General features: G+C 31.5%; 1 protein-coding gene across 1 annotated transcript; it reads left to right on the plus strand.

The window, feature by feature from the left end:
- Window positions 1-1446: 1446 nt before the first annotated feature.
- LOC123668775 lies at window positions 1447-19950 on the plus strand. The gene is made up of 7 exons (XM_045602469.1): window positions 1447-1833; window positions 2095-2253; window positions 3303-3474; window positions 4261-4512; window positions 16733-16807; window positions 19510-19625; window positions 19711-19950. Exons 1-7 carry the CDS (start codon window positions 1666-1668, stop codon window positions 19822-19824), a joined length of 1056 nt encoding a protein of 351 aa, XP_045458425.1. The 5' UTR covers window positions 1447-1665; the 3' UTR covers window positions 19825-19950.
- Window positions 19951-20279: the final 329 nt, after the last annotated feature.

Here is a 20279-nt window from a genome sequence, read left to right on the forward strand (position 1 = left end):
ATCTCATATTCTTATTTTTTATGTTAAAATAGAACGATAAATATCTTCCTTTTTTATATAAATAGAAGCGTCCATTGGCACTTATATTGAAAGTATAGTCCATTGTAAGACTCCCTCAATATATACCTACTAAAATAGATTTTCTATAAAAGTACCTGTCTTGAAGTAACAACAAGCGATATATCTAAAGTAATATAATATTTTATGACATTGAAACATTTGATGTTATATTTAACATTCACGTTAAATTCCTTATTTTAGTTCTCTTCGCTTTTTATTTACTTCAGAAAATATAATTTGGTAATGTACGTTCTATTTTTTTTGGATTAGTCTTATTTAGTTAACAAATATGGCGTACTTCCGACCACAGACAATACGGTAATTATTGTAAGTTTAGTAAAGTGACACAAAGATCAAATAAAAATAACATTAACATGTAAAAGTCATTTTATGTTAATATCTTTAACGATACCATATTGCTAAAATTATTTCAAAACCTGATAATATATTGAATACTTATGCTAAGAATTAGTAGAGGTACAGAATTACGGAAAAAAATATTAATCGAGTATCGTTATAAGAGACAGCAAATTTATATTTCGTTTATGTAAAATGATCGATAAAATAGGCGTCACAAATAAATTTACAACACAATAGGGCGGCCTGTGTCTAGAAAAAAAAGTCGACCCTATTAGTATTATTGTCACATTATTTGTATTTACTATGAATAAAAAACCTTGCGCCGGCGGCACACTCTATATAATAACACATTGTACTCCACGAAGCTCTCATCGGGTAATCCTAAGTCTCATCCTAAAGTCTCACAAAATTTTCGTGTGAACTATAGTAAACTTTTATGCCATTGCTATGTGCTATACTTTAATATTATATGGGATAGCGTTAAAATGTTCAGGGTGAAATTGATATTCAGAAATATTCATAATATAAAATACAACCTTTACAATGAAAACTTTATCATAAAAGATTGACATTTGCAATATTTTGTAAGCATTTTTTTTGCGCTCAATATAAAAAAAAAAAAAACAATATATAAAACTTAACAACAAATCGCTTGACGGTAACATTATTATATAACTTATTAACAAATTATAATTCGCGAAAATTTAAAATATAGGTAAAGAACACGACCTATTGTATCGCTCATGCTGTTCATTCACTTATACTCATTCACCTTGAAAAATATTATGACCACATCCCTATTTGCCTTTTAAAAAAAGATATTGAAATATCATATTCAAAAATATTAATCATCTGTACTCTCGAAATTCGTATTTTAATAGCTTTTATGTGTTTAAAATGATAAATTGAAATTTCTTTTTAGTGAAATAAATAGTAAATGGAGTTTTACAAATGTCTGTAAGCTAATGTGTAGTGAAAGTGAGTGAGGAAAAAACGTGAATTACGTATTGACAGGGGTTTTTTTATTAAATAAGACTGTTTCAAAAAAGTAGACTTTACATTTTTTTTTATATGGGCAGAATAAAAACGGAGCTCATTAGATTACATACGCTTTGATTGAAAATATTTGCCACTTCTAAAAATGACAACTAATTTTTTGACAATGTTAGCGTTGAAAGGGATCGAATCTGAAACTTCAGTTACGCTTGGCATTTTTTAAAATTATTTAATAGTATATTTTTGAATATGTCCTTTAAGAAACTCATGAAAGGAGTGCCTCCAGAAATTTTGGTTGCAGATGGTTTCGTGTCTCGAGATCAAGATGCTCTTACATCTTGTCAAGCTGCATGTACGACGAGGCTTGGGGTGACCTTACAGATGGAACAGGAAGATTACCTGTTACGTCATCCTGAGGTAATTCATATCTGTAAATTTAATTTGCAAGTATGACCATACTCGTCCCTAAAATAAATAATAATGTTTATAAATATATTAATATTTATAAACATTATTATTAAGGTTTATATCTAAAATTTTCGAAATAAATTATTTGATTGGGATATTATTGTATACTTGTCATAAAGAACTTTAAATTTAAAATATTTCTTTTGTATTTAAAATTAGTTATATTAGAACTAGAATATGAACACTTTTATAAATTACTTTTATTATTAGGTGCACACGATGCTTGAGACATTTGTCAGTAAAATAGTGAAAAAAAATAAAAGAAAAGGAATACTAAAAGAAGCTGCTGAACATTTCTTAAGACCAGTTGAAGAACTGAAGAGAGAAATAGAAATAGCTACTTTGAGACATCATACACAAAATACGAAGGCAAACTTTTTCTCTAATTACTTAATTGTCTTTAGTCAAGTCTTAAAGTCAACTTAAACCAACATATTTTTAAACATTGAGTTAACATTAAAGGTGATTCATAAACTAACGAAATAATTCATGCTATAATATTAAAATTTAGTGCTATAATTTTAAACGGTAAAAGAACGATTTAAATAGTCTTTATTACTCATATCATCATATATTTTTTTGGATTGATAATTTACAAACGATTGTTTTCCTTCGGTATTTAAGGCGTTAAGGACAAAATCATAAAATATTTTCAATACAGAAACCAAACATTATCATGAAAAACTAGAACACAAATGATAAATAATTGTGCTTGCTCGCAAACGAAAAAAAAACCGACTTCAATTACATCGACAAGTAATACAACGTAAGTAGACGAAAACCAAAAATAACAAACACACTAGTCGTCACTACGATTTTCGAGGGATTTCTCTCAATGTCTCTGGGTTTCCATCATCAGATCCTGGTTTCCTTATCACGGTACCACACTTGGGATATCTCCTTTCCAACAAAACAAAGAATTATCAAAATCGGTTCATAAACGACGAAGTTATCTCCAAACACACATAAAAAATATATATACGGTCGAATTGAGTAACTTCGTTCTTTTTTGAAGTCGGTTAAAAAGTCACAAAAAGTGTTTTCTGCCGTAGAAAACACGCTTACTAACATGTTTATTATAAAATGTCAATGAGAACTTGAAACCGCATTCGAGGTTATTTTTAACATAATTCTGCAATAAATTTTATGCATTTATATTAAAATTCAATGAAAGTTTGCTTCATTTTCATTCCTCGTGTTCAATGTTGTTTCAATTCAAGATGAATATGTTTTTTAAAAGGTAGGATTTAAAAATAAAATAAAATTGTATATAGTTTAGTAATAAATCAAAAATTAGTAAACCCTATCTGTACTAATTAGGTTTTTTAAATATTTTATAGGTTCTTATAATATTCATTAAGTATAAGATTCATAACAATAGTTATTTAAATAAAACATTCATTGAGAAATAATTGTAGCTGGAGACCCCTTATGATGACGAGAAACTGAAAGACGATTTAAGAAAACTTATAACGTCGCATTATCCGTCGAAGCCCGTAGAATCCCGTACTCCTTCAATCTCAACCCTCAACACGGTATCATCGTCCTTCATTTCAATAATAACATCTGACACTACCTTAGCAACTCCTGGTAAGGATTGAGATACTATTATTTTATAATAAATAATTATTATACTAAAATAGAAGTAGTAAGAAAAAACATAAATTTATTCAAAGATACTGTCTGAATTTCTATACCAAAACAATTCGACTCTAGTCGCTAATTCTTTCGCTTTCTTGTCTAAATAAATGTTAGTTAAATTATTTATTAAAAATGCTTATGTAGGTATGACAATAATATATATAAGCGAGAAATGTGAGGAACCATCTATGTACCATTTCCTCTGCCCAAAGGCTGTATGGAAGAGATCGCTCATTAGCGATAAAGCCACATTTTGTACTTATGTCCTGTATTTTTGTAATGTTGCTCATTCTTCGTGTACAATAAAGAGTTTTTATTATTATTATATGACGACCACTTTTGTGTAATGGTGCGTGTGCCGTGTCGGCGGCTAAACACCGACGGACGCGGGTTCGATACACGCTTCGAGTGGATATTTGTTTATACGAATATTTGAATCCGGTCTGGTTGTTAGTCCTCGTGGATCTCCCCGTCGTACCTCGGAGAGCACGCTAAGCTATCGGTCCCTGTTGTTATCATATACACCTGATAGCGATCGTTACTCATAATATGGAATATACCCTCCAACCCGCAGCTTAGCAGAGTGGTGGATTAAACTCCAATATTTCTCTTACATGGGGAAAGAGGCCTATGCCCAGCAGTAGAATGTTACAGGCTGAAATGTATTATTAATATAATTACCTAATTTAAATATCACAATAACTGTGTATAAATAGTTTTTTAAATTTATTTTAGAACCAATACCAACTCCAGAACCAACGCTTTCTGAGACTCTTTTCACACTGATCTCAAACACCATCGATAAAGCAATTTTTCTTCGTATTGACGACCAAGCTGTGAATTACGATACGGCTTACATGGAACTTGTAAAAGCAGTTGAAGAGGCAATGGAAATACCGGTTATCGAGATCAAAAAAGATATTGTGCAACTTTTTGAAAATGCTTACAAGATGTTTGAATATGATATTAAGGAAAAGGAACGCATCGGTAAGTAAAATCACTTTACAGCAAAAATTTCTCATGTATTACGAGTATATACAGATTGGTGTCTTTTGTAGAACTGTTTTCTTTTCTTTTACTGAATTTGGTCCTGTATTACTTAGTAGCATTATATATTTTTACACAAAATTCCTAAAAAAGTTATTAAGTATAATAATTCGACAACCATAAAATCGTAATTAAATTTTCTTCTACTAGCTGTTCCCGCGACATCGTCCGCGTGGAATTTAACAAAAAAAAAATTGTTCACTTCACAGAGTTCTGAAATAAAAGTAGCCAAGTTACTCCTTATTACATCAGCTACGAGTATATGCCAATGAAAGTACCGTTAATTTTTTTCCAGCCATTTAAGAGATTAGCCGGAACAAACAGAAAGACAGACAAACAGACAGAAAAAAAATTGTAAAAACTATTATTTTGGTATATATACCATGTATACATCCATATATATGCATTTAGTAAAAAGCGGTTATTTTAATATTACAAACAGACTGCAATTTTATTTATTTGTATAGACGTATAGGTGTGTAGCTTAGAACTGCATTAATATTACTAAAAAACACTTTCTATCTTAATTTTTATATGTTTTTACAAAAGTAAAATACAGTTCATGCTTACTTATGAAATTAATATATTTCAATTTATTCGAGGCCAAAAGAACGTTGTAACAACAATTTAACCGAAAAAAACATCTATTGTTTGTCGTTTACAATAAAGATTGTATTAATATTTATATTATTACTAATCATTTTTGAAAGGGAAACTTAATCAACTTAATAAACCTAAAAATAAATACTTTTGGCAATCTCTATAAGTAAGTAAGTTTCTTATTTATTTTATACAGTCAACTTACTCATTTTTTTATCAAAATTTAATTCTCTAAGCCATACTACGTTATTAAATATTTTAGTTATCAAATAATTGTTATGTTGTACTAAAAGTAATCTGAGAATGTCGTGTTTTGTTCAGTATGTTTTGGTTTATTAAATTAGCGTGTAAAAATAATTTGACTGCCAGAGGGCTGTTCTAACTTTTGAAAGGAATAATATTTACAATAAAAAACATCTGTAACTATTAATAACTTTTTTATAGATATTGAATACTAGCTGACCCGGCGAACTTCGTATCGCCTAACACAAACTTTATCGTATGGTATTAAAGTTCAAATTGAATTTTAAGTATTATCACAAATCTTTTGTATGGGAGTATAGAAAAGTGTTGTTTTAGGCTTTTTCAGGAAATTTAATTTTTTTTTTTAGAATTTTTCTCTCCGTAAGAACCATCCTCGTACTTCAAGGAATATTTTAAAAAAAGAATTAGCGAAATCGGTCCAACCGTTCTCGAGTTTTGCGCTTAGCAACACATTCAGCGACTCATTTTTATATTATAGATAATGGTAAAATTAACAAGTTACGATGTGATTGCTTGAAAAAATCTGATAATACCAGTATAAATTGTTTATTTATTCTATTTTTTTGTTAATTTATCCCATAGAATATGATAATCCAAAGGTCAGCTTTACATAAGTTTGTTATAGAATTAGCATACCAAATAAGTTTAACAAGCTCGGATTTAAATACTTTATCGGTAGGTAAAGGCTAACGTTAAGTACTTATTGTACTCAAATCTGAGGGAACCGTTTAACAATTAAGTTTTATGTTTAAAAGCGTAAAATTAATGAAATACCTTAATATAAACGTATGAAATAAATATATACAAATAAATAAAATTGGAGTGTCTGTTTGTAATATTAAAATAACCGCTTCTTAATAAATGCATATGGATGGACACGGTACATATACAAAATATTTTTTTTTTAATTTGTGTCTGTCTGTCTGTTTGTTCTGGCTAATCTTGGAAACGGCTGGACCAATTTAGATAGAACTTTTACTGGCAGATAACTGATGTAATAAGGAGTAACTTAGGCTACCTTTATTTTAGAAATTTATATTATAACTGCGAACTGAAAAATAACTTTTTCGTCATATTCCACGCGGACGAAGTCACGGGCACAGCTAGTAGTATATATATATATGTGTGTGTGTGTGAGTGTGTGTGAGTGTGTGTGTGTGTGTGTGTATTATTTATATGTATGTTTATTAAAAAAATAGTTATAACAGTCGGCTGTTACCTGTAACACAAGGATTAAGTTGCTTATCATAGTAGCAGACGACCATGTGTGTATGTTATAAGATATTTATTTGATTATTGTATAAATAATAATTATGTAATAATGTATTTTTAAACGGTTTTATTTAGCTCACCACGTTTGTTTTATTTTTTATTTATTATTTATTCTTGGGTCAAATTTAGTAATTCAAATTTCACCCTCTTCCTGTCAACCGATTAATCTGAAATTTTGTATACACTTTGGATTTTGGTGACAATACAATTATGTTTATTCATTATCATTATAAATTCAAGATGGCCGCCGCTACAAAATGGCGGATAATTTATGTTTTATTAATCCCATCAATATGGGTATCAAATGAAAGGGCTCAACAAGCAGAATACAATATACTATAAAAAATTGAAATTCAAGATGGCGGCCGCTACAAAATGGCGGATAACGTAGGTTTTATCAATCCCATCAATATGGGTATCAAATGAAAGGGCTCAACAAGCAGAATACAATATACTATAAAAAATTGAAATACAAGATGGCGGCCGCTACAAAATGGTGGATAACGTAGGTTTTATCGATCCCATCAATATGGGTATCAAATGAAAGTGCTCAACCAGTATAATCAATGTACTATATAAAATTAAAATCCAAGATGGCGGCCTCTACAAAATGGCGGATAACTTAGGTTTTATCAATCCCATCAACATGGGTATCAAATGAAAGGTCTCAACAAGTAGAATACAATTTACTATGCAAAAATGAAATCTAAGCTGGCCGCCGCTACCAAATGTCTGATAATAATTTTTTATCAATCCCACCAATATGGGTATCAAATAAAAGGGCTTGACAAGAAGAATACAGGGCACTATACAACCTCAATATTTAAGATGGGCCTTGCAATAATGAAGCACTAAATGAATTAAACAGAATGCGAAATAAAAACTAAAAACTAGAAAATAAAAATAGGTAAAAAAACTTTTTAAGTTAAACGGTTTTATGTTAAACATACATTGCAATGTTTAAGATAAATGTACTAAAAACCAAAAAATAATAAAATAGATACAGTCGTGGGAATTATAAACATATGCATAGACTAGACTAAAATAAAACCGTGGGGCACGTCAATTGTCTACAAATTATCGACTTAATGTGCGATAGAAGAATCGTTTAATTCGTCGTTAAAATAGGCAGTTGGCCCGCAGACGGTGAGGAAATTACTTACTATTTTCTTGCTCATGGAAATTCCAATAGTTATACACTCCATGTAAATAAAAGAGATCAACTAGTTTATCGTTGGACATTCACACTGCTGGCTGGCGAGGAATCGTTTCACTGCTCGTAGTTTGTCTTTAATCGACAAAACATATGATAAAAGTACTACTCGCTCACCACTATGAAACCCTAAAACTCGCTTATAATCGAGCTTGCTAGCTTGTTTCCACATTCTAGCCCTACTTATCACACGTCCATCGTTGTCGGTTGAACAACTGCCTAATTATAGTGTAACATTACAAAACAAACATTTTAATCAACGATTGTATTAAATTCGTTCTACCTTTTTAAATCTTTATAACAATACTAGCTGACCTGGCGAACTTCGTATTACCTTATTTTTTTCTGAAATGTAATAATAACATAATATATCAAAATAAAATATAGCCTATCTTTTAAGTTGGATCAAACTGCACACGGTGTGCAAATTTGACTAAAATCGGTTAAGTAGTTTAGGAGTCCATTGAGGACAAACATTGTGACACGAGATTTATATATATTAAGATTTCGCTATCATGATATTTGATGGTTAAATAACTTTTAATATCGTGATAAATTGACTATCACTGCAATCTACTCAGATTAAACTGGTTGTATAAAACGTGACACGATGACGTTTCATTGAGCACACTAGACCGAACTTTGAGGAAAAATCAACTATTATTGAGAATCAATTACTTCGTGATACTAGACATCTTTAGGCATTTAATTTGAACCTGACTTAGCATTAACATTATCGGCAAGTACCCGTCATGATTTACCGAAATTATAGACACTTTTTAAGGGACCTCAACGTGACTTCATTATCAATTCAATAGCTGAGCTAGCGACTTTCGTCGTTCTAAAACAATATTTTCGAAATAGCCTGTAATCACTATACTACTAACTAATTACGATTATTTAAATGTAAAATTAACTAAATCATTTATTCATAATGTATATTTTTAGGTAATCTTAATTATCATAAATTATATCCAAATTGATGGTGAACCCAGAATCGAGATTGTTCAACGTAGCCGATATCTAATCATAAGACGTTTATCTTTAAGCAACCGTTATCTAGAACGATCACAAACAACACGATTTGTTACTGGAGCTATGATGAATAAGCTAACAAATTTTTTCCTTAAAAAAAATAATAGACTAAGGCCCGTTTATACACGCACATAATTTACATTTAAATTTATCACGCACATAACTTACTGGTAGATTTAATCACCAGTCCATAACGCTCATCTAACAACGTCACTTATTTTTATTTGTTGGATACCGTTGTACTTTAGTGGTCTTATCAATAACCTGAGAAATAGTCCTCTAATATTTATAAAAATATTAAAAGTTCAAGGCATAATCACAAAACACCAGTAACTAACTAATCACCAACATTTGAGACCAATATCTACAGACGTTTTGTTGTAACAATATGACACCATGTAGTACACCATGTGTAGCCTTAACTTGTAATTACTAAACATTTTTTGGTCAACAGATGTCGCTCTAATCCAGCGTCAATAGCGCGATGGCAGCCATTTTGATTTAAATTTTGACGGTGTTGTTATATGATTTACTTCATCAGATGATAGATGACGTAGCGTGTTTTTTCAACGATCGAACTAACGATTTTTCGTGGTTTTTATACAACCATTACATATTTTTTATTCTTATTTATTCACTTGTAACGTTATTTTTTTATACAATTGCTCAAAAAGTTGCGTATTGCAGGGACGTATAACGTTCGGGATGTGGGCTATTACATACTCGTGCTTTTTTTTACCTTTCCCGAACTCGTGCATTCTCTTTCCCAACTGTCAAAATAATGTCTATTAAAAAGAAAAACCAACCATGAAGTTTTTACTAAAAAAAATCATAGAAGTTTTTATGATTCATGCAAATACGTATATTTCTAAAAAGAAGCTACTAGTTTGTTGCAATATCAGATTTAATGATTTGATTGAATGAGTTTGGTTAGGTTTCATTTCATTTCATCTCATTAAATTTTATTTTCATTCCATATCAATTAAAAACTTCTACTGAAGACTTAGCTGTATGGGCATAGTTCCCTTTGCCTACCAGAATGGATGAAGAAAAAATAACCCTGCTTATATTCTACGGTTGGCGGCATTATTCAGAAATTTTCTTTTTATTATTTTATTAAATTGCTTCATTTTTTCGCAACTGTATTAAAAATAGTCGTTCAGTACGCGTGTGGAACCGTCATTACAACTTGTTCCGACTGTCAACCCACATTGACAATGTAGACATTTGTCGGAACTCTTTGCAATGACAGCCTTTCCACACTTTTAATGAAATATACTATTTCAGTATATGATTTTTCTGTTAACACATTCATCAAACTCTTTTTTAAAACTACTCGTGATTGTATGTAAATATGTTGTTTTAAGTAAATGAACCTACTACCTTTCCCGGGGACGAGACTATAAAGAGGAGGCACGGCTGGCTGAGGTCAGACTCGACCTCGTGATCAGCCGCATAAAAAGTTTGGAGCTTCGTGTCAGAATTGACAAGACCGAAGCCCTCCTCTTCCGCGGGACCGGACGCACGGGACCTCCACCGGGGGCTGCCCTGCAGATTCGAGAGGGGAGGGTCAGGATGAGCCCTCAAATGAAATATTTGGGGCTCATCCTTGACAGAGGGTGGACCTTCAGCCCACACTTTGCTGTGGTGGGACTGAAGGTTGTGAAGGTGGCGAGTGCACCGTGCACACTCCTCCCGAACCTCGGAGGACTCAGCGCCGCCTGCAGGCAGCTATATTCCGGAGTCTGCCGGAGTATGGCTACGTACGGTGTCCCGGTTTGGGCGGATCGCCTCACTGCGAGGAATAAGGCCGTACTGCGGTCAGAGCAGAGGGGGTCTTAGCGGTGAGGGTGATCCGGGGGTACCGTGCGGTATCGTGGGCTGCAGCTACTGCTCTAGCCGGCGACCCCCCGTGGGAGCGGCGGAGGTCCTTGCCCAGACCTACTCATACGTCTCGGGTAGAAAGGCTCTCGGTGAGAGGCGGAGTAGCCGTATGGCATACGCATAACGGCTGCCTTGCGCCGAGCGTTATCACCGCGATGCTCGACGACGACGAGTCCTGGAAGGCGATGGTCTCCTTTTGCGAGACAGTAATGTCCCAGAAGGAGAATGAGGAGTGGATGAGAGAGGGGGCCGCCGACGAGGCCTCCGTCCGCAGGCGACGAACGGGGGTGCGTAGGAGGCGCTACTTAATGCGCTTCCAGTAACGCCCCTGTGCCCGTGTCGGGCCGGGATGGGAACCCGGTCCTGCTAGACATGGCGTCATCGGGATTGTTCAGAGGTGAGCCGGACAGTCCCCATGGAGGAGAAGTCTGGTCTTTTCGCCCAGTGCTGAAGCCGACATACGGTCTAGGAATGCCTACACGGGCATCCTGGATATCACCCGTAAATGGGTTCCCCTGCGATACCAAAAAAACCTACTACCTACAAATTCTTAATTAACTTACTAGTTACATTAGTATTGATTGGTTTAATCAAAATGTATTTCTTTTCATTACATTATATTTATACATTAGTATTTTAATTTTTTTGTCAAACTTGGAAAATTTATTTGGAAATTGCATCTATGGTGGCATCTAATGGTGCATTAAAGAAGATGGGAACTAGTGGGCTAAAACGTAATAAGTAGAGATATGGTTTAAAAAATTGGTCATTTATTTTTTTATTTTAAATTATAAAAAATCAGCTCATTTCTGAATCAGGAAGCGGAGAAAAATGAGAAAGATAGTTTTCGTTAATTTCTTTTTGAATTCTGTATCGATTCAACTATAATCGATTACAGAATTCAAAACTGTCAGTAGTGTATGTAATGTTTTTTTTATTGATTTGAAATATTTTTATGCATTATTGAAAAAATAAATAGCAATCTGCACTCCTCTATATAAAATATAAATATACGAAATTTCATACTCCTCCGTACACGCAATTTTCGTAAAAAGGGGTACAAAGTTTGCTTCATGCATTAATATAATTATATATTATTATATATTAACATTGTCTTAATAAGATATTTATATTTTTAATATTTAATTTAATACCTTTAAACGAGTAACTCTTGTATATATAATATATATAGAATCTGAATCTCGGAAACGGCTCCAACGATTTTCATGAAATTTAGTATGCAGGGGATTTCGGTGGCGATAAATCGATCTAGTTAGGATTCATTTAAAAAAATCGTGTTATTCTTGTTTTTAGGCAATGAAAAAGTGGCTACAATATCATTAGAATACGAAGGTAAATTTCTAAATTGCCTATAAAGTTGTAACAGCTCAGCATTTTTTTACACTCACAGCACTCGTGATTTTTTTATTTAAATAACCATTTCATATTTTTTATTATTATGTCGGTAAGATCGAAAAATATTATTCATATTATATATATAAATATATTTTTTTTAATTCATTCATCAAATAAACAATATTGTACATATTTAATATAAATAGCATTAAAAACCACGCAGGTTTATGACAATGCTATTTAGTAACCAATGAACTAAATATAACATATATATAATTACATATTTATCCACCCTCCTATTAGAAGCAAGCTGGTAAACTCAAATAAAAAGATGCACACAACCAAATATGTCAAGTCACAATAGTATCAAGAAAGAAATTTTTAAGTTTATTTTTTAAGTTAATTGGTGTAATACTTTCAATCAATATAGATGGTAAGTCATTTATTAGTCTAAGCACTAAATAAGCTGTAGTTTTCTCACCATATGTGTTGTGTATGCGCCTAGTAGTCCGTAATCGGTTTTTTTGCGATAGCACGGGTGTAAGTAGGGTGTTTAACATGTTGCCAGAATTTTTGATTTGAATAATTTTCCTTTAACATTATATACTTATATTGAGTGTTAACTGGTAAAATATTACAATTTTTAAAAAATTTTAGGTCATCATCACAGTGTTTATGTCTATCCTTAAAATTTAAAATGGCTTTAATTATTTTTATTTGAAGTTTCAAGATTTTTTCAATGTATGTTTTATAAGTCCATCCGTAGCTACTTAGGCCGTATCTAATGTGAGATCCAGCAATTGCGTTGTACAATAAAAAATTTATTTTAAGCAGTATCCTCTTTTTTAATATCAAAATATTAGCTAAAAACTGGCGGAGTTTGTTGCAGACGTATTTAATGTGCCACTTTCAATTAAAACTGTTATCTATTGTCAATCCGAGGTATTTATAAGTGCTCACCTCTTCAAAAGCTGGGCAGTTGCAGTAGCTTTGACAGGTGGTAGAGCTAGAATTATGTAGGCAGCTATGGGTGTGAGCGATGATATGTTTTATGGGAACTGGACGCAATATAATTCGTATTTAAATATAATTTCCAAACAAAAACACAATGTACTAAAAATACTGAGCTAAACTCGGTTGCCCAGGTACTGTAGTTTAAGAATAAACGAATCGAACCTATTAATATCAATCCTTTCACACTTTTCATATTAACTATTCTATAAATAGTCACTTTTATAGGTGAATAGACCAATTTTAGTATCAACACATAAAAAGGTATGCCTACGGTTAATCTAAATAGCTGCTTAAAATGTATTAATAAAAATAGAAATTTTATCTTCACTGTTACATAAATATAATTCTTTTTTTTTTCTAAAGCTTTTACAAGATTGTATTTTCTCATTGTTCATTCGTTTAATCTGTATTAAAAAACCCTTTTTCAGAAAGGTCTTACATTAACAAACTAATAATAAGCGCCGAAGGCTATATTCTGACTAAAGGGGACGGTTGGTTTCTCTGGAACCACAATCCCAAACATCTTTAGAAGCACATTCCTCGTAATCTTTAATGTTTTTCTTAAATTACGCAGTATCCGATGGTTATTTTTTAAATTCTTAGCTATTTACGAAAGTAATATACATTTATGTATAATATTAAATTATATCTTTTCAGATATACGAGTACTTACAATACTCAGAGTAATGTTTTTTTATTTATATTATTTCAGACTTAAGCCCTTTTCTTTTTTAGGGTCGATTATTGCAGTAAACAAAATATACATAATTATGTATCTTTTATAATCGTGTGTGTAATAAAATATCCCACCAAAAACATTTTCATGTAAAATGTTGCCAAGACGAGATCATATGGCTCGCACTGTCAAAAAGTTATCAGATCCCATGTAGAGCCAAGCTTCTAACTCTACACGCCCTAACTCTACAAGCCCTAACCTCACAAACTCAACACCTTAGTCAAAATATGTGGCTTGGCCGTATAGTTGCATTTTACCTCCGACACATTTTATACCAAAATATCATCCAATCTTCACCATATTCGGTTTAAGCACGCTGTTTTTGATTTTATGTTGAACTGATATGCAAACGGTGATCTCCGCCAAAACTTAAATACCAAAATTACAAAATGTAAATTTTCGACATAAACTAATAACCAATTTTTATTTTTTATGTATTTTATTATTATTATTATTAATAACAAGGAGTCCCTATATCAATTTTCAGACCTCTAGCATCAAAATTTGCGGAAGTCTCATACAAATTTCCATCCCCTAGTTTAAGGGGTTGGGGGGTAAAAGTTCCAAGTTTTAGAATTTTTTTGTTGTTTGTGTACTAATACTAGCTTACGTACCAAATTTCAGCTTTCTGGGACTTCAGGAAGTACTCTAAGAATTTTGATGATCATCAGTGAGTGACGAAATCGGGGTTTTGTAGATATCAATAAAATCTAAAGTATAAGAGCTATGCAATTGAAACTTTATATGTTTAATAAGTTCACTATTGACATCATAACCCCAGAATTTTGTTTATCTAGTATAATCCAAACCCAAGTTATGAGGGTTCAAAAAAACGACGAAGCACTTCGAGAAAAGATAGGTAGTGCTTTTCGTTTTTTCTTTTTTTTTTTGGTTCGTCTTGGCGGGGGACTACCGTGCCCCCAGATTACACGACAAAATGAAAATTCGTGTCGCGTTGCGTCATATTAACCCAAAATTCTGTTAGTAAAATATTAATCACCGTTATTCTTGTACATTTAGGGGAGTCGCTTTTATTTGCAGACTCGTTTAGAAATAAAAGACATGTAATAGTAAATAATGTAGAAAAAACAAGCGGATTTTTAGTTAATTAGTTTTTAATTAGGTAAAAAAAGAATTATAAAAAATATTTTTTAAAAGGATTAATGTTCCAAAAAGTATAAAGGACTTCTTTATTTGTCTCTTTTCAAGAATTTAAAAAATTTAACTAAGGAAAACAATATTTTTTATTATTAAAATATATATGTACTTATATGATCGAAAATACAAAGTTCCATCCTTTACTTCAGATCAATTTAAATTCAAATCATCTCAATAAGACATCGCCATATTAAGTTACACATTGAAGAATTACAAATTATTATAGAGAAAAACTAATTTGCTCTGAATTTTTTATTGTTAAGAGTAGATTTTTTAAATATGACAGAATTTTGGAGCGTATAAAAAACTTGCATGACAGAAAAGAGTTTTTTATGCATCTTTCATTTTGCCTTTTTCTTTTTATCGCTATTCTCTATTTTCTTCTCTGATTGACCAGCGGTTTAATAGTGTTGTCTTCAAGGTCCTGTCAAGCTTCACAAAATTGCTTTATAATTATAATGGATACAAATCTTATTGTTTTTATTAGGTATATTTTTGTGAGTCTTGTTTTATAAAATACTCAAAGTTTTTTTTATGAGACATAAATCCTTAAAACTTATCCTTAACAAAGTGCAATCCTATACCTATATATATGCCTATCTACACGTATAATATATATATATATATATCGTCTAATATATATATATATATATATATATATATCTTACTGTATATTATTACTAGCTGACCCCGCAAACATTGTTTTGCCATATATGTTATTAACACCCTTAATCCCCTCCCCCTTATAACTTACGGGTATGAAAAATAGATGTTGGCCGATTCTCAGACCTACCCGATATGCCCACAAAATTTTATTAAATTCGGTCGAGCCGTTTCGGAGGATTTCAATGTTTAACACCATGACACGAGAATTTTATATATTAGAAAAAAGTTACTTATTTTAGGAAAAATTCTGTCAGCAATTAACAATAGTCGGGAATACACAAATTTAATAACAACAATTTTGTTAAGAATATTCACTTGTTTTCATCTTAACGATATTCGCAAAGATTCTCGAGTTGTGTGACAGATTTTTTTTTTGACAAAGTACTTAAAAAGTTTCTTATTAAACTTCCTATATACTAGTAATTTGCTGTCATATACTAAAATTATTGGTCATGTATACTGGCAATTAAGTGAACGTAACATCACCGACTTCAATAATGCTGTTGATTAAATAAGCACTACTCGTTAAGCCTTTTTGATCTCGATTAAACTAAGCTCTACGTATCTAAGTTATATTTTAATTTAGTCTGGTAATAATCGTACCTATAAAATATATTTAGGAGCCCAGTAGGCTTTAGGAGTTTTAAGTCTATCGAGTCGATTTTAAAGTTATGTAGTATGATGTATGATGTGTAATTGTATATGCTTCATTTTTTTACTTATAATTTCAGCTATGGTATGCCTCCATACGTATTATGTGCCTATATGACCCTAAATGGACGGACGCCAGTTTAGTAACACGTTGTATAGATAAATGTTTTCCTCTTTAGTTTTATAAGGGTCATATTATGTAATTCATTTTTAGCAATTGTGCATCAAATGTACCTTACTAAGTTTTTTGCATTTCCAAAGTAATAAGCCTAAAACCGTAACTGGTCTATTAATATCATATTTACTTACAGTTGCTGAAATAGCTTGGGAAAACAGAATGAGGAAGAAAATGAAAAGAACTCTGAGGTGCCTTAATAATTTTAAAGGTATATTGTTTTATAAGAACTTGTTTTCTTATTAAACAACATTTTTGTTACTTATTAGCTTATTAATTTATTAACTTCATGTAATTTGTGTAAAGGTTACTTCAAAAATGTATCAAAATACTATATTGTAACTTGATTCTGTTTATCAAACCAAACTGTAAAAGATTTTCTTACGCAAAATACACGTAATATATTATAACCTTTGATTACGCATACATCAAAATATCGCGTTGCTTAGTCATACGCGTCATGTTTAGGACCCATTAATTGGATGTATCTACTTTGTGTGTGTGTAAATTATGAGTTTGTAAATCGCGTTAAGAATTTTTTTGTATAAAAATAGAAAAAGTTTACACTTGTATTTGATGTTGTTACGTCTTTTGGATGGTAGATTGCGTTTATAATTATTTTTATTTTGTTAGAAGCGAACACTTATGTACAGTTGTAACGGAATTTATTAAACTAAAATATACTAATTATTTTATTTTTTTCCCTTTATTCTCAAATGTACGCCTGGATTGATACAAGAATTTCATGTTTTTGATACCTACATTTATGATGCCTTCTACGTTTTTTTATTTATAATTATTGATATTATAAGTAGTATAAACCAACATTTCATCTCGAAATTGCCAAAAACCGAAAGTTTGTGTGAATGCATGACCACCATCGATAATAATGAAAAGGCTTACAGGCTTGGTTGAAAAAGAACAAGCTACGTCTATAGACACACGCCTGAAAACACTGCGTTATACTTCAATATAAGGCTTGAAAGGTTCACAATAGAATTAATAAAAACTTTTCTTCAGTTTTTGGACAAAGCCCAAGGAATACTTGTCCGTCGCGCTCGCAGGCTAACTTCAAAAAAAGGAGGAGGTTTTCAATTCGACTGTACATATCTTTTTAAGTGTGTTACCTAATAACTTTTTACCGATTGTACCGGTTTCTTTTTTTAATTCAAATGTTCCATGTGTCCTTTAAGTGGGACCACCCACTTATAAGTGAGATGTGACGAATAGTTTTTACGAGTTATCCCTAATAATGCGTATTTATATTCTATTCTTTCGACTTTGACGATGATGTTTTCGTTCATTTCATTGATGATGGGATTCCAGAGAAATCGAGGGAAACTCTCGAAAATCCGCATAACTTTTTACTGGGTGTACCGATTTTGATAATTTTTAATTTAATCGAAAGCTGGTGTTTATCATGTGGTCACATTTAAATTTTATCGAGATCTGATAACTACTTTTGGAGTAATCTTTGATAATACGTATTTACTTGACTATTTTTTCATCTACCTACGTTGTATTACTTGTCGATATAATTGAAGTCGATTTTTTTCGTTTGCCTGCAAACACAATTATTTGTTTTTATAATATCCACAATTATAGTTGTAACGCTTGCAAACCCAGCGAACACTTCTAGCGGTCGCGTCCTCTGTAGACGTAAAATTAGTCCTGTAATGTTCTAGTAAATGTTATATTACTAGAACATTACAGAGTTTTTACATTAAAAAAAATTGGCTGTCTGTTGAGTTGGTTTACGAACGATAGTTTAACGTGACAACGTCATAACAAAACATCTCCTCGGACGAATAGACCAATCGAGTGGAAGAGAGATAGATGCGGCGCAAGCGTACAATGAGCGTAACGCTACAATGAGTCATCCTCTTTCCTGCATGCAGACGACGTTCATCGATTTATTAGACGTCGTCACGTCAAAAAAAAATATTCTTTTTTTCATTTTTTCAATACTTAATGTTTAATTTCTCTCATTTATTTTATAATGTCTTCTATAATAAAGCAATAAATAATATATTACAATTATAGACGATATATGAAAAATAAGTCGGAGTAAATTTATAATGGAACTCATATAATCAATATTAAAACAATGTTACAAAATCCTCTGAACCATACTTTTAATTAATTAATTGACATTTTAACAAAACTCCTTCTACAACATATATTACAAATCGTTTTTGTATGTTATAGAAATTTAAAGATAAAATATTATTTTAAAGACAAGCACGCACGTAAAAGTAACTAAAAACTAGATCAACACTAACATGAAAAAAAATTATATTTGTAAAATTATAGTTTGGTATTTTGCACATGACATATCGTATTCAAAACCATACGATTCGCAAACAAAACGTCTTTTTTTCAATATAGGAACTTTCAATGTCTTTCCAATTCAATTATTTTATTTTTAGCACTATTTCTAAGTTTACTTTAAATCAAACTTTATTACTAATTGTTATGGCTGGCGAAATAATGTTTTTGGTTAATACGTGCGAGTCGGATGCATTGACAGTGGATCGATTCTAACACATTAATTTTAATGTCTGACACAGTTAGGCTTTGATATGCGGCACTAGGGATTTTGATGTATGTATAATCAAAGAGCTTAACGGATAACAATTGACAGTTATTATTTTGAATTATTTGAGTTTTTTGGGAGTTTATTGGAGTTTACTCTTTAAAAAACGATATACGATCCTTGGTTTGAAAAATTTTTTTAAGTAATCGTAGATCATGTGACTGTAAAGCCGGCCTACCTTAGCGTGACCCGTGCTACGCCTCTTGAAAGAAAGAGATAAATATATTTTTAAATATCATGGTAACCGTTCTCGTAGCGTAAACTTCAGTTCTTAGCGCTGAGACGCATAAATTTAATATTTTTTTCGATTTTAATAGGTTATGAAACGCCTGAAAGTCCTAAAAGCGTGATATCATCTCATGAGAGTTATAAAATACCCCCGCCTCGCCCATGCATATGTCACCCCCAGTTCAACTATAACAGATATCCGAAGGTTAGTACAAGCTTCATGTTTAAATATGAAGTTTTTTTTTTAACTATAGAGATACTTTAATATTAATAATTAAATTATTGTTCAGGATCGGTTTGGTATATACTTACCGAATGAAGAAAATTATAGCGCTGGAAACGTCACCGTTACACCGGCCATATCAGACACAAGCGATGAAGAACACAGTGAAAAAACAAATTGACTAATGCTTTATTTTTATTTAACTTAATTTATATATAATTCACTTATTAAATAACAAAAAGCACAGCTTAACAAGAACTCGCGAGATTACTTTAGTATTAATAATATTAAAGCATTTCATGTATTAGTTTTTGATATTTTTTTATTTTGAACAGTAAACAGAAACTGTCCGATTGCATCGTTGAAGGAAATACCATTATTTTGTACACGTGGATACTCACTACATTACTTATGCCATGAAGTATATCTCGGAAAACTTACTGTGAATCATTTAGCCTATTTATATGATGTGAATATTAAAAAAAAAATTTTAGATACTTGATCTAAATAATAATTTTCCTTCTAGGCAAACAATTCACTTTATGTTTATTCGCTTCAGCCTGTAATATCTCACTACTGAGCATAGGCCGCTTTTCTCCGTGTAGGAGCAGGATCAGAGCTTAATCCACCACGCTG

The sequence above is a fragment of the Melitaea cinxia genome, chromosome Z, assembly GCF_905220565.1.
Source record: "Melitaea cinxia chromosome Z, ilMelCinx1.1, whole genome shotgun sequence".
Taxonomy (NCBI): Eukaryota; Metazoa; Arthropoda; class Insecta; order Lepidoptera; family Nymphalidae; genus Melitaea; species Melitaea cinxia.